Genomic DNA, 13,023 nt, shown 5'->3' with positions numbered 1-13,023 from the left:
AGCTTGCTATATTTTATTTTATTCTTTCATAATTCATCATACAATTCACACATTAATGGACAAAGATGTACAGTATTTACTATTTACTGATGCAGCACTCAAGATCTCATCCCCAAAGTGTGCTGCAGCCTTCACTGGCCTGCTTCTGTGACCTGCTCTAAAAAAAAGACTGAAATGCAGGATAAGCCTTTACCTCAGACAACACGGACATCGGACACAGGACAGATCCTTTATCTAAACTCGACCAATTGAACGTGGCATAAATACTGTCTTAAACACAAACTGTGCCAAATGATTCTGGTCAAGATTGAACAACTTACAGAGCATTGCAAGCCTATGTAGAATTATTACTAAATAATGCAAATGTTAAATTTAATCTCTTGCCAGCTATTTACTAAACTATTTGAAGAAGCCTGTTTTAAGATAACTAAATAATACACGTCTACAAAGGATTGAGCTTTGTTGAATGTTCTTATAAGAACAAAACATGTTCGTTTACAGTTATTATTAATAGACATATTTGTAATAAAAAAGAAACATTAACTGTAAAATAAAATCTATGTAAAGCCTGTGAGAATAAAGGAAAAAAAACTATGCTGAAAGGTACAAATAGTTTGGATTCCTCACTTTGCTCAACAATAAAAGGTAGAAGAAGGGTGTCACAGCAGTTACCCGCTTCTCTTAAACTCTTGTGTTGGGATTTGATTTGGAAAAAGGCCCAGAAATGTGATTTATTCAGGAAACAAAAGCCTTGGCCCCACATTAATCTGAAGAGACTCTTTGTGGGTAAACTGTGGGGTGGCACAGCACCTGTAAATCAAAGAAAAATGTTTTCCTGGTGATCTTTTGAAATGTATAGCACCGTTTTTTTTATTTTCTATTAATAAATTCCATCTCGAGAGCATGGGTAGGGGATTTTCTAAACATGCAGGTCCAAATATATATTTTTAGCAGGGATGTGGAGGTCCTCCCCAAGGATTTTTTTAGATATCACGCATGACAGTTGGGTTTGGGTTGGGCTTCAAGATTTTTTATTATCATTATTGTTATGGTTATTATTATTATTATGATTATTATCTGTCATAAAAATATAAGTTACAAGTGATTATTTGGTTGCTGCTAGTGTATAAAAAGTCTTGTAGCGCGGTGTTTATGAACAAATGAGAGGATGAGATGAGGAGAGGGTGCAAAGAGGAAGGACACTTGCCTGTGCTGCTTCCTGCTCACGCGTCGTGCATGTAAACCTCTCCCACACGGCGTGCACCTCCTGCCCTGCTCTGGTGCAGCGGGATGTGACCAGCACTGCGGAGATAATGCTCTGGCCGGGCCTTAATACCTTAAATAAAATAATTATTTATGTTGGGTTTATTTCGGTCTCTGGCCTACAATTGAAGTTAATTTAATGTTGATGTTTCGTCTGTGTTCTTACTGTATGTAAAGCACTTTGATCTTCCAGGTGCTGTTGTGACGTGCTCTAGGAATAAACTTTGATTGATTAATTATGGTCGGGTTTCATGCCCTGGTGCATTTTTGACCATATTTAATGTAAATCAGTCTTATTACACAGTGATAAAAATAAATAAATACAGGCTATAATATGATATCCAGAGGAAACCTGGTTGGCTGCCTTCGGTGCTTCTCTGAAATGGTGCACCAACTTCTGTTTCAGAGCATGGTGTCCCGCACTGCTCCTCCTACTGAACTTCGCCCTGCTCCGCACCGCGCCGCCTCCTCTTGCTCCTTCTCATCTTCTTCTTTGTCCTCCTCCTTCTCCCCTGGCGCTCATGCCATTCTTCACCTGAGGGTTTTGTTTGCCCCTTTTTTATTTCCTCTAGCGCCTCTTGTGACGCCCCCACTGCAGGTGTGAGGGGCTCTTGGTGCCTCTTCAGTGTTTCGGAAGAAATGTGTGGATTTGTAGGTCTGAAATGTCTTCAGCTCATTAAGGACTCTCTCCAGTAAAAAGAAAAATCTGCTGAAACGTACAAAAACCTGACAAAGATGTACAAAAGCATCCGGTAAAACAATGTGGAACACAGAAACTACAAATGCAGTTTGCAGAAAAAGGCAAAAACGCTGCTGTACCGAGGGAGGCTTGCTGCTTGTTTACGTGTCGCCATTATTTCACTATATTTGTCTATATATTTTCTATATTTTTCACTATAATTGAACTGTGAGGCCCCGGTCAGCTCCGCCCCTGCTCCTGTCTGTCAGCTATTACGGGCTGATACAGAGGAAATATATGCGTGGAAAGACCATAGACTGTAAAATTGCGGCAAGTTCGCAACGCCGCGCCTGTGATCGCTTTGCAACTTTTCACTCCACCAGCGCCGCCTTATGTCTTTCATCTGGGCATGAAACCGTGAATATGGGGCCGATTGTTGTCAAATAAAGTGACTAAAGGGAAGTGCACTAAAAGGAGGCTCGTTGATGCTGCCCTCACTGTGCGTCTTTTTTGCGTCCTTCTCATTGGTTCTGCTGCCCACCAGAAACCAGAAATGTCTTCTACCGTGACATTTTATTCCCCGGATTTGTTCTCTGGGCATGTGTGGAGAGAGTGGTAGGGATTTTTGAGATATTTTAAATCACACTTTTGTCAAATAGCAGATGGCACACTAATACAACGATGGAAAAAACAACAGGATTACAGTTTTACCGGCATAAGGCTCGAAACGGTAAGAACTTGCCTCTTCTCTTCTGACCCGTACCCAGTCTCGCCTGTAAGACACTGCTCAGGGTTCATTTTCGCGGAGCAAGATGGATCCCGTTTCCATTATTAGATTTTCGTTCTGTCATATTTACTGAGTTTTGTGGATAACCAATATCTATTGAAACATTATTTAAGTTTTAAACAACATTTGGCCTGTAGTAGGACCAGGCTGTGTCTTCATGGTGGAGAGCTAACGGTAACACAGCCGTTTGTTTCCTCCGACAATCCTTTCAACTTGCTGACATTCAGTTAAGCTAACCCTAGCTAACTTCGTTATGTGAAGACAAAGACGCGCTGCAACTATCTGGTCGGTTGATTTGACACATTCATCTTCTTTTCCACTTTATTCCTTTCGCTGTTTGATTCCTTGTTGCTCGGTTTTGGTGGTCGCACAGTTAATGTTACGTTAGCCACTAAAGTTGCTAACTATGCAGGTGTCAGTGTGTTTGATGTCCCAGGGCTCGTATGTTTTCATCTGTCTTGATCTTGGGTTACTTTATGCTGCTTCATTGACACCAAGTCAGGATTTACGCTGTGATATTCTTTTGAGATTGGAAATCACACATTCCTTGGTACTGTTTAGATATGACGTGTGTTATGACTTGATAGCAGATATTCGTCTTACTCCCATTAGTTTAGCGTGTGTACATTACTAAAGTGTGGATATTTGTGGGGTGTCTTGCTTTGTGAAAGACAAGCTGACTGAATCTAATGTTTTAAACCCACGTATGATCGGTTGTTACAGGTTGCTCCCATGTGCCCATGGAGAGGGAGGCATTTGAGAGGTGGCTGGAGTCAGTCTCTACCACTTTCCTTACACTCAATGACCAGCAGCGGAATCAGGCTCTGGACCAGCTCATATCTCTGAGTGGTGCAGCTCAGCTTCGTCATCTGTCTAATGGACTGGAGACGCTGCTTAAGCGGGACTTCCTGCGCCTGCTTCCTTTGGAGCTGGCTTTCTATCTGCTTCGCTGGCTTGATCCACAGACACTGCTCACCTGCTGTTTGGTTTGCAAACAGTGGAATAAGGTTTGTATTGGTGATTCTGAATCTAATATTTTTACTTTGAAGCCCCTCTTGCTTCCTTACTTATGCTGTCCATAGGCAAGTCTTTCTCTCCAGTCAGCCCTGTTCTCCATGCATGCTTCTTTAGAAATGACACTGGCACTTCTTCTTTATTAGCTTTGCTACCTTTCTGTGCTCATGTGTTTGCTGATGTCCGTGAACTTCGATTAATTCCCATTTGTCTAGCTGCTGTTTAGTTGCTGACTGGTCGGAGTTAAATTTGCAATACTATGTGGAATGGGCTCCAACAATCTGAACTTAAATAGTGTTCATCTGATTTAAGAGGCTTTGTCTGTTCCAGGTGATAACCTCATGCACAGAGGTCTGGCAGAGTGTATGTCGAGAGCTTGGCTGGAGAACTGATGAGTCCATCCAGGATGCATCACATTGGAAAGGAGTCTATCTGAAGGCAAAGCTGAGGATGATGCAGCTGAAGGATCAAGAAGCCTTTGAGACATCATCCCTCATTGGTCATAGTGCACGAGTGTATGCACTTTACTATAAGGATGGCCTCTTGTGCACAGGTACCCAATAAACCCTACGTTGTTGATTATTTATTGATTTGAAGCTGTTCTTAGTATCAAGAAATTCTTTACACTACATTATTGTGTCTCGGCCATACAACTGTTTTCAAATTATGCAATTCTTTGTGTATTTTCCAGGGTCTGATGACCTTTCTGCTAAGTTATGGGATGTCCGAACTGGGCAGTGCATATATGGTATCCAAACGCACACCTGTGCCACAGTAAAGTTTGATGAACAAAAGCTTGTCACGGGGTCCTTTGACAACACCATTGCATGCTGGGAGTGGAGTACAGGAGCTAGAATCCAACAATTTCGTGGCCACACAGGAGCAGGTTGTTTTATAGTATATTGATTTTTTATAAAATGTGTGCTTGTACAAATATTCTAGGGCTTTTCATTGGAGCGGCATTAGGGCATAGCAGTTTTTGGGTGTTTCCACGGTCTAAACTGAACCGATGCTACTCTAATCTGGGGTTATGTGGTGGGGTCTGGAGCAGTTCGTCTTGGACTGACTTGGCTTGAGGAGCTACACATAACTAAGCATTGAGGGAGAATGCACACTTCAACAACAGCAGAACTAAACATTTTTCATATTTAAGCCAGTACTTTTTTTGCAATCTGCTGTTGATTATGTGAGGTGGCTAGTTTGTGTTGAGCTGAAATATTTCTCCAAACAAATCTAACTTATTAGCAACACCTTTTCTCCGATTTGGCACTCGAGATCACTGGTTTAATCTATTGCATTACATGGTAACTTATTAAAATGCAGTACAGTGGGGCAGAGAGAAATAATATATGAAAAAGTTGATGATAAATAAGAAGTAGTTTCAATCAGCTGCAGCTTGATTTTAGCCCTTCATCTTGACAAGACCCGTTGTTTCCTTCCACAATGGTCTGATCCTGTTTATTCTAAAATCCTCTGAAATACAAACCTGCAGAAGTTGAACAGCTGTAATGTGAACCAATGCCGTTCTGCTCCCATTGAACAACCCCCTGAAGTTTTGTGTAACAACCATACTTGAAATACTGTGGTTTAATTTTGTAATCTAAAGTAGAATATTTTGTGGTGTTTTAGTCTTCAGTGTTGACTACAATGATGAGCTGGACAAACTGGTTAGTGGCTCAGCTGACTTCTCTGTGAAGATCTGGTCCCTGTCGACTGGAATTTGCCTCAACACTCTGACGGGACACACAGAGTGGGTTACCAAGGTCTGCTCGGTTTCCCACACAGTCCCTTACAAAGATTTAGACTAACAATAATGCAACATCTGTGAATGCTGCAAAGCAGAATTACAATTGAGTGTAAAGCTTGTGTGTTTTTGTCCATCAGGTGATTCTACAGAAAAGTGAAGTAGAATCTGTGGTGCACAGTCCTGGGGATTACATCCTGTTGAGTGCAGATAAATATGAAATTAAGGTATTGACTCTTATTATTTACACTTGTTTTTGTTTTGTTCATTTTCTAAGCTTTAACTGTTTGGCTTCAGGTCTGGCCATTAAGCCGTGAGATTAACTGCAAGTGTCTGAAAACGCTGGCCGTGTCAGAGGACCGCAGCATCTGTCTTCAGCCACGACTGCAATTTGACGGACGCTACATCATTTGCAGTTCAGATCTTGGAGTTTATCAATGGGACTTTGCCAGCTTTGAGATTCTCAGGTAACAGTATCAGAACAACACAATTGTACGTTGCTATGTCTTCCAAGATTTTATTATTTGGTTAACAGTTATTTCTTGTTTATAGGGTGATTAAAACCCTAGATCCAGCGAACCTCTCCCTCCTGAGCTATGGTGAGGTGTTTGCTCTGCTCTTTGACAACCACTTTCTATATGTCATGGACTTAAGGACAGAGGCTATCTCAGGCCGTTGGCCTCTGCCAGCTTACAGAAAGTCCAAACGAGGGTCCAGCTTTCTTGCTGGTGTGACATCGTGGTTAAATGGACTTGATGGTGGCAATGATTCAGGACTGGTATTTGCTACTAGCATGCCTGACCATAGTATTCACTTAGTGCTGTGGAAGGAGAATGGATAGAAGAACCTTAAAAAGAAACTGCTTTTGAACAAAGCATTGCATTTTCTATTCATCGTTTCATCCTCAAGAAATGAAGGCACGTGCCCGAGGAAGCCCAGGGTTTCATTATCTTTTACAATGACTTGGTTGAATCATGTCCACAACAAATAAATGCACCAATGATTTTCTTGTAGAAAAAACACTTTAATACATCTATGTAAATTAATACATTAAGCTTTTGGCAAATTAGCACTTTCAGCGTGACTTGGTGCAGTGTTAAATGTAAATACAGTTGTTGCTGAAAATTGATATTTAAATTAATTACTTGGATGGATGTTAAATTTAGACCATCAATTTAAACCATCAATCATTATGTAGCTAATTTGCCAAAAAGCCTGTTCTTTAAAAGAAAACGGTCTTGCCTTAAACACAGGTACTGTAAATAACTGCTACTTAGATGTCAATGGGGCATCAGGACGCTCTTTTTCTGAGTGTTCTCGAGGAAGCCTCTCACTTAACTCTGTTAGAAAGTGTTGGTACAATAGCAGTTGTATCATGTCAACGGTTTCATTTTCCATGGGACATTTTGTTATGTGCCTTTTTTAGACTCGTCTGCCTGCCAGTGCATTGCAGTGAGACGAGCAGCATTGTAGTATATCATAAGTTGGATCGGTCAAACTAACTGTGCTCTAACAGTTACTTTTATAGCTCGGTCTATCGCCCTGACGAGTCACTTTTATGAACTTTGTTTAACATCAGGTTCATAATCCTTTTTAAGGTACTAGGTTTGTGTAACCATTTTTATCATTACCCTCTCTGCAATTGGCACACTTGAGTTTTCCAGAAACCCATTGGTAACTTGAGTAAAAATGGTGCTTTATTTTATGTTTTTATTAGCTCTTCCTTTGGTCTGTCATTGCTGGGTTTTGTCAGCATGATTTAGAACCTAGTGTTACAGGTGTTTTTGTATCCTTGCTATATGAACTAACAATATCTGTACTGTCAAACATGTATATCACTGCATACAGCAAATATATTCTAAAATACAGCACTGTTTTAAATTAGTTCACTCTGTATTAAGTTTTGTACAGTAATAAATCAAAGGTAAGACTACAAATGTGAAACCTAACTGAGTGGACTAGAGATACAGTTCTTATGTAACGCCTGAAAAAATGTTAGTGTATCTGTACAATTTATTCAGAACAACCATTTCTGACACTGAAAAACACAGCCACAAATAGCAATGCTATGATGCAATAACTTAGCAAAAATGATCACAGACAATCCAGTGGTTTTCCATTTCACAGTTATGACAGAAGAAACTAGAAATCTGTACACATGCATGTCCTGAACTGAACATGATCCTCTCAGAAAAAAGTACAAATATTTATGTTATGTAAACAAAAGCATTAAAGCAATACATATTTAAATACTCAATGGACAAGTGTTTGTCAACAAATGGTACATTTAGATCATGAATCTGAGACTGACGGCTTAAATAAAAACACTCATGAAAATATTAAAAGCCCAACAGCTCTGAGTAGCTCAGTACATGTGTAAAATAGAGTTCACTTTTCTCTTTTTGTCAAAATGAGTGGCCATGTTTCAATATTCAAAGTGCTCAGAAAAGTCAAAATCTGAAAAAAAGACATTTGTATACTTAAAGCCTAGTCACTTTTTTGTATCATACACAAGGACTTTGACACATTTTGCTGATAAGTGCTTTCATTTGAACAGCAAGTGTTAAATATTTAACCACAATTAAGCTGAATCTAAAGCTACGCGAAAAGGTTAAAGATGATACAAAAATATGTGTAAAAACCTTGGGCAATATAAGATCAAATACTGATTAGTTGATACAAAGCAAATGTACATCATGTGAAACGTGGGATTAGTGATGTTTTTAATTACTGACTTATTGCAGTCTTTGTTTTGTAAACATTCACTGTTGGCCATTTTCAATGACTCATCTTTCCACTTATCTGTTTAGGCTCAGATTGAGTTCATTTGTGAGGGAGAAATGGATTTATTAAGAGATGCTGCAGGAGTGTCTTGAAACACACTTATGGCGACATTCATACTCGACTGATGTAGTGATATTCTCATAGATTTGAGAAGTATAAAAGTTGTACTTAAGTATCATACAGTTTAAATACAATATAAATGTCACTTGTGAAGAAGCACATGTATCTCATTCGAAGTTTGAATCAGAGTTCGATTTATGGTGATTTTCACCAAAAAGTCCCCTAGAGGCTAGTTTCCTTTTTTTTTTAAAGTGAGCCAAAGTAATAATTTCACATCTATAGGAATACTTAAAATAAACATTTAAAATAAATACAGTATTTACAGGGATGTGATTGTGAAGGCTTGGTACTTTTCATGAATTGCACTAGTTTAAAATGAGAGCTTATTAAAGCATCAATGCTTGGTTTCTTTATGACCACGGTTTGTGTCCTTCAATTCAAGCCAGTTCATGATCAGAACCAGCAGATGCAGCAGACAGACGACACATAATTCCTTCATTTTACACTTACAGTAAAATAAATGTTTTAGCCACAGATCAATGCAGTGGTGACACACTCAGCCAGAGCAGTACATTTTGGCAGACTATGCCGTTGCTCCTTCTTGAGATGAAATGCAGGTTTCGCACATGTTTTCCTTATTCATGTCATCATTTTATGTTTCATTACAAAGTTGAAGTTCAAATAACACTGATCAGCAAACACTGATTGTCTGCTTTGAAGCCATTTCTCACTTAAGCATAAACCCAACATGGGCCAGGGCAGGACGCTCGCGCACGTCTTCACAGCAGCATCACATCAAACAGTGAACAGGAGGCTTTAGTGCACGACGGGCACGTCACGTCTTCAGTTTAGATCTGACCAAGATCAATGAGAGGTCCAACAACATTTATGAGTCCAAGCAGCTTTGGCATAGAAAAGTCCCACAGGCCAACACCAGCATCATTCAAATGACATCAGGTTTGCTGGTATCTGGAGAGCAGAATAGATGTAAGCAAAAAAGACCTTAGGATCTGATTCCTCAACATGACACAGTGATGGACATGCCTTTGCATGTGTGAATGTGTGAATTACTTTGGGGTTTTTCAATACCTAGTACAAAAGGTTAATGGTACCGTTGGGAATACTGCAGAAAATGGTGATGAGTTAATTACTTATGCTTAACATACCTGAGGTCTGCTGCTTCTGCAAGCTTCCTCCAGATTTTTGTGCCAGATAATTGCTGAAAATCTGGATCCTGTTTGGAACTTGTAAACATTGCCTGTGAGGTGACATGAGATTTTTAAATGCAATGAGCCAAACCCATAAACCCCAAGAGAAAAGGGCTGCGCAGCCCATATACAGTACCTTTATCTGGGTCATTAAGCTGAAAAATGTTGGGCCTGGCGGGGTCATCGGGTAGAACCACCATCCACCCAGTCACACACACTTTCTTACAAGGACTGGACTTGTACTGGCACACACAGAAACACCAAAATTAACAATGTGCCAATTATAAATCAACACTGGCTTATAGAGGCTGTACATTTCTGCATTATTAGCAATGAAAGACATTTACCATAGACCTTGAGCAACGTTAAAACACAACAATGTGTCCGCAGTATTGCCTTTTTTAATGTTTTTTCAAAGCATTTTACTTTTAATGTGTTATTAAAGGGTAATAAATGCTGAATTTAATTTATTTTTAAAAAAAAAGAAAGAAAAAAGAATCTGACCCCCACATAATACAATATTTTGGTCAAATACCTTCTGAAGGCATTGCACAAACTCACATGTTTCCTCTCAGAGGCTCTAAGAGCTTTTGCTCCAAAAAAAGTGAGCGTTGATCCTGAAAGACAGATCCAATACCTGGACCAGGACGACAACTAGAAACAGAAAAACAAAATATCATGCGTATTTACATTCTGTTTATACCAGAGCAAATGGCAGGTATGTACACACGTTACCTTGGGTTTGCGCCCTTCTTTCAGCAGCGTTTTCCTCCGTAGTGGCCCCTCTATGGTCACATTACTGGCCTCACAGCAGTTGTAGCAGGTTCCAGGAGAAGAGCTGGTGATAATACGTTTTTAATAAGAAAGAAACAAACAAAATATCTGAACTAAACAAGACTCACAAACAGGGACTGCTACTTCAAATAATAGGGCTGCACAATGTGAGAAAAAGCAATATACCATAAGTGTCTGTCACCCTTTTAACACAGAACATTCCATTAAATTTAAACAAAAAATATAAGCAGTAGTGGCAGGGCTCTGGGGTGGCTTTGGGAGCTTAAGAAAGTTTTTTCAAAAAATGCCCCCTTTGTGAGATAAGTCTCCATGGAGACGGCTGTCAATCACAGCAGCTTACAAAGGTTTGATCAAATGCAATAAAACTCCATAATGGCATCATTTGAATATGGTTTAAGCTATTCTTAACTTTATCATGCATATATTGGGCTTATTATGGCTAATAATAAAAAGGAAAATGAACATTAAAAGGTAAAAGGTCTGTCTGTCAATCAATCAACCAACATATCAACATTAAATAAATTCACAACTAAAATGTAACTTTTTTTGTTTTAGTGGTGATTCAGATAGAAGTGATTATATACAGTGGTTTCTTGGGATACTGATACTGATATTGATATGATTGATAATGATATGATATAAAATCTATCTATAGGCATCACCTAATATTGCCATAATATTTTTGCGGTATATTCTATTAATAAGTGGGGAAAGTCGTTCTCTGCGTGTGACCCATCTTCAGTGCCACTGGGGCGACCTGTAGGAGCGGCGGGCAGCCAGTGTAGGCCAGATGCGGAGCCAGGCTAATGCTCAGACACACCTGGCTGGAGGATTAACCTATAGTACATGATTTTAGTTGTAGAGGAAACCAGAGGAAACCTACGCAGACACGGGGAGAACATGCAAACTCCTCACAGAAAGAAAATCTATTTCTGCAGCCCTGACATAAAACAAGGGAGATAGAGGGAAAATGAATGAAAACACCACATCACTAAATTAACATCAAATTAGAGGCCAATCCATCACTGACCCTCGCCGTGGGACATTTTCACTTTCTTTGGCATGTTGCATTACTTATGAATGTATTGTATATGAATTGTATATGAATTAATTCTTTATAGGTGTAAAGAATGATGAGCGGGTTACAAAAGGAAAGCAGCGTGTATTGGAGTATTGTGTACTAGTCTAGCAGAGTCCTTGTATTCCTGTACCTGAACACGTAGCTGCGACTCCGGGGCGAGGTGCGCAGCGGGACTCTCCAGTTTGGACCCAGAGTGGCATACATCCGGCCCCTGTTTGTGATGTCAAAATACGGGGTCAACAGTACATAATACCACTACTTTCTACTTCTTGCCCACAAGCATTCAAATCAAACCAATCTATTCTAACACCAGACGCACAGGCACCAAAACATACTTGCCACTCATGACATTGCACCTCTATGCTTGTGAATGTTAATACTAATACACATTTCTTAAAAATACTGTATCATAATTTGTTCCACATGTAGTCTGCACCACATACCCAAAAATGAAGCCCTAATAATACAAAACAAACAGAAATTCAGAGCCAGATAGATAAATAAGTGAGGTCCAATGAATTGAAAAAGGCTGGACATTTCTTGATATCAACTTGTCAAAGCTCAGGTAAGAACATAAATCAGTATGGAAGAACAGTGGCCTGATCCTGATTTAAGAAGTGGTTTGGTTAATCACACGACATCAGGCTCTTTGGATCAAGAACTGTTCAGCTGTTTCTAAGTGTTAGACCTTGCCTTGAAACTAAAGATCCATTACAACAGTGGCTCACCTCTCTCCAAGTCCAGGTGACAACTCTTCACCAAAAGAACTTTCACTGCTTCCTGTTGATGAAGTAAATAGACAAATATCGCTGGTTTACAACACAATTTTGTCCAACTTTTGTGGTTTTGCTTAATCAGGTCAACTTTTTACCCCTCAGCCAAATTTTGCTGAAAAGTATTGTTTTTATAATGTCTGTCCACAGTTAGGGGGAGACTGGGGTTGGTTGTAACATAATTTGCATTTGTGCATATGCTTTGGCACAAACAAACAGGTGTCGGTGACAATTATACATTTTATAAAAGCTATATCCAGGCACTTTTATTAAAAATTGTATTGAAACTGGCCCTTGGCTGGGGGCTTGTTGTAACATCCCTTAAGTTTTAACAGAACTACTGTCTGTAGTTTAATACAGAGACATGATAAAGGGAAAAAAATATGTAATTTTCAGATTCTATTTTATTCTGTCAGTAAAAAAAAAACAATCATGTTTGTAATTGTTTTACAGGTGAAACTCATAAAATTAGAATATCGTAAAGGGCCACACTTCTAGACTGCTTAACAGCTTTTACCCCATGCAATCAAAGCGCTGAATTCTGATAAGTGAATGAATGATGAATTAGTGTTTTTTTTTTTATCATTATGATTATTAATTTATGATTACACTGTGGAGCTGCTTTTTTAATTTCGTTGTGCATTTGTACAATGACAAAGGGAGTCTGATTAATCAAAATGATAACAAATAAAGGCTATACATATCTCGCTTTGCATGTAATGAGTCCATCATAAACTAGTTTCACAGTTTAAGCTAAATAACAGAAATGAATGCCCTTTTTAATGATATTCTAATTCTACGAGTTCCACCTGTAATAAGTATTAGCCATGTCCAC

At 39.2% G+C, this 13,023-nt stretch overlaps 2 protein-coding genes across 3 annotated transcripts in view; one reads left to right on the top strand and one right to left on the bottom strand.

Moving 5' to 3' along the window:
* Window positions 1–2,755: 2,755 nt before the first annotated feature.
* Window positions 2,756–6,328, top strand: fbxw2 (F-box and WD repeat domain containing 2; the record flags this gene model as incomplete). 2 transcript variants are annotated; one of them, XM_079582883.1, is made up of 8 exons in its annotated part: window positions 2,756–2,903; window positions 3,453–3,736; window positions 4,074–4,296; window positions 4,435–4,629; window positions 5,373–5,506; window positions 5,628–5,714; window positions 5,785–5,954; window positions 6,040–6,328. In XM_079582883.1, exons 2-8 carry the CDS (start codon window positions 3,470–3,472, stop codon window positions 6,326–6,328), a joined length of 1,365 nt encoding a protein of 454 aa, XP_079439009.1. In that variant the 5' UTR covers window positions 2,756–2,903; window positions 3,453–3,469. The 2 variants fall into 2 exon arrangements, with proteins under 2 accessions (XP_079439009.1, XP_079439008.1); XM_079582882.1 differs by having other exon boundaries at window positions 2,756–3,014.
* LOC306983143 (ras-specific guanine nucleotide-releasing factor RalGPS1) overlaps window positions 6,284–13,023 on the bottom strand; it is a gene marked incomplete at its 5' end in the record, with an annotated part of 40,327 nt that continues 33,587 nt past the window's right edge. Inside the window, 7 exon segments of the mRNA XM_079582881.1 lie at window positions 6,284–9,300; window positions 9,498–9,589; window positions 9,676–9,781; window positions 10,101–10,193; window positions 10,275–10,377; window positions 11,546–11,626; window positions 12,144–12,195. Coding sequence (XP_079439007.1) covers window positions 9,271–9,300; window positions 9,498–9,589; window positions 9,676–9,781; window positions 10,101–10,193; window positions 10,275–10,377; window positions 11,546–11,626; window positions 12,144–12,195 — 557 coding nt within the window. The 3' untranslated portion in view covers window positions 6,284–9,270.

This window comes from Gobius niger (assembly GCF_951799975.1).
Source record: "Gobius niger genome assembly, chromosome: 2".
Taxonomy (NCBI): domain Eukaryota; kingdom Metazoa; phylum Chordata; class Actinopteri; order Gobiiformes; family Gobiidae; genus Gobius; species Gobius niger.
The sequence above is the reverse complement of the archived record's forward strand: the minus strand, read 5'-3'. Positions and strand labels throughout refer to the sequence as shown.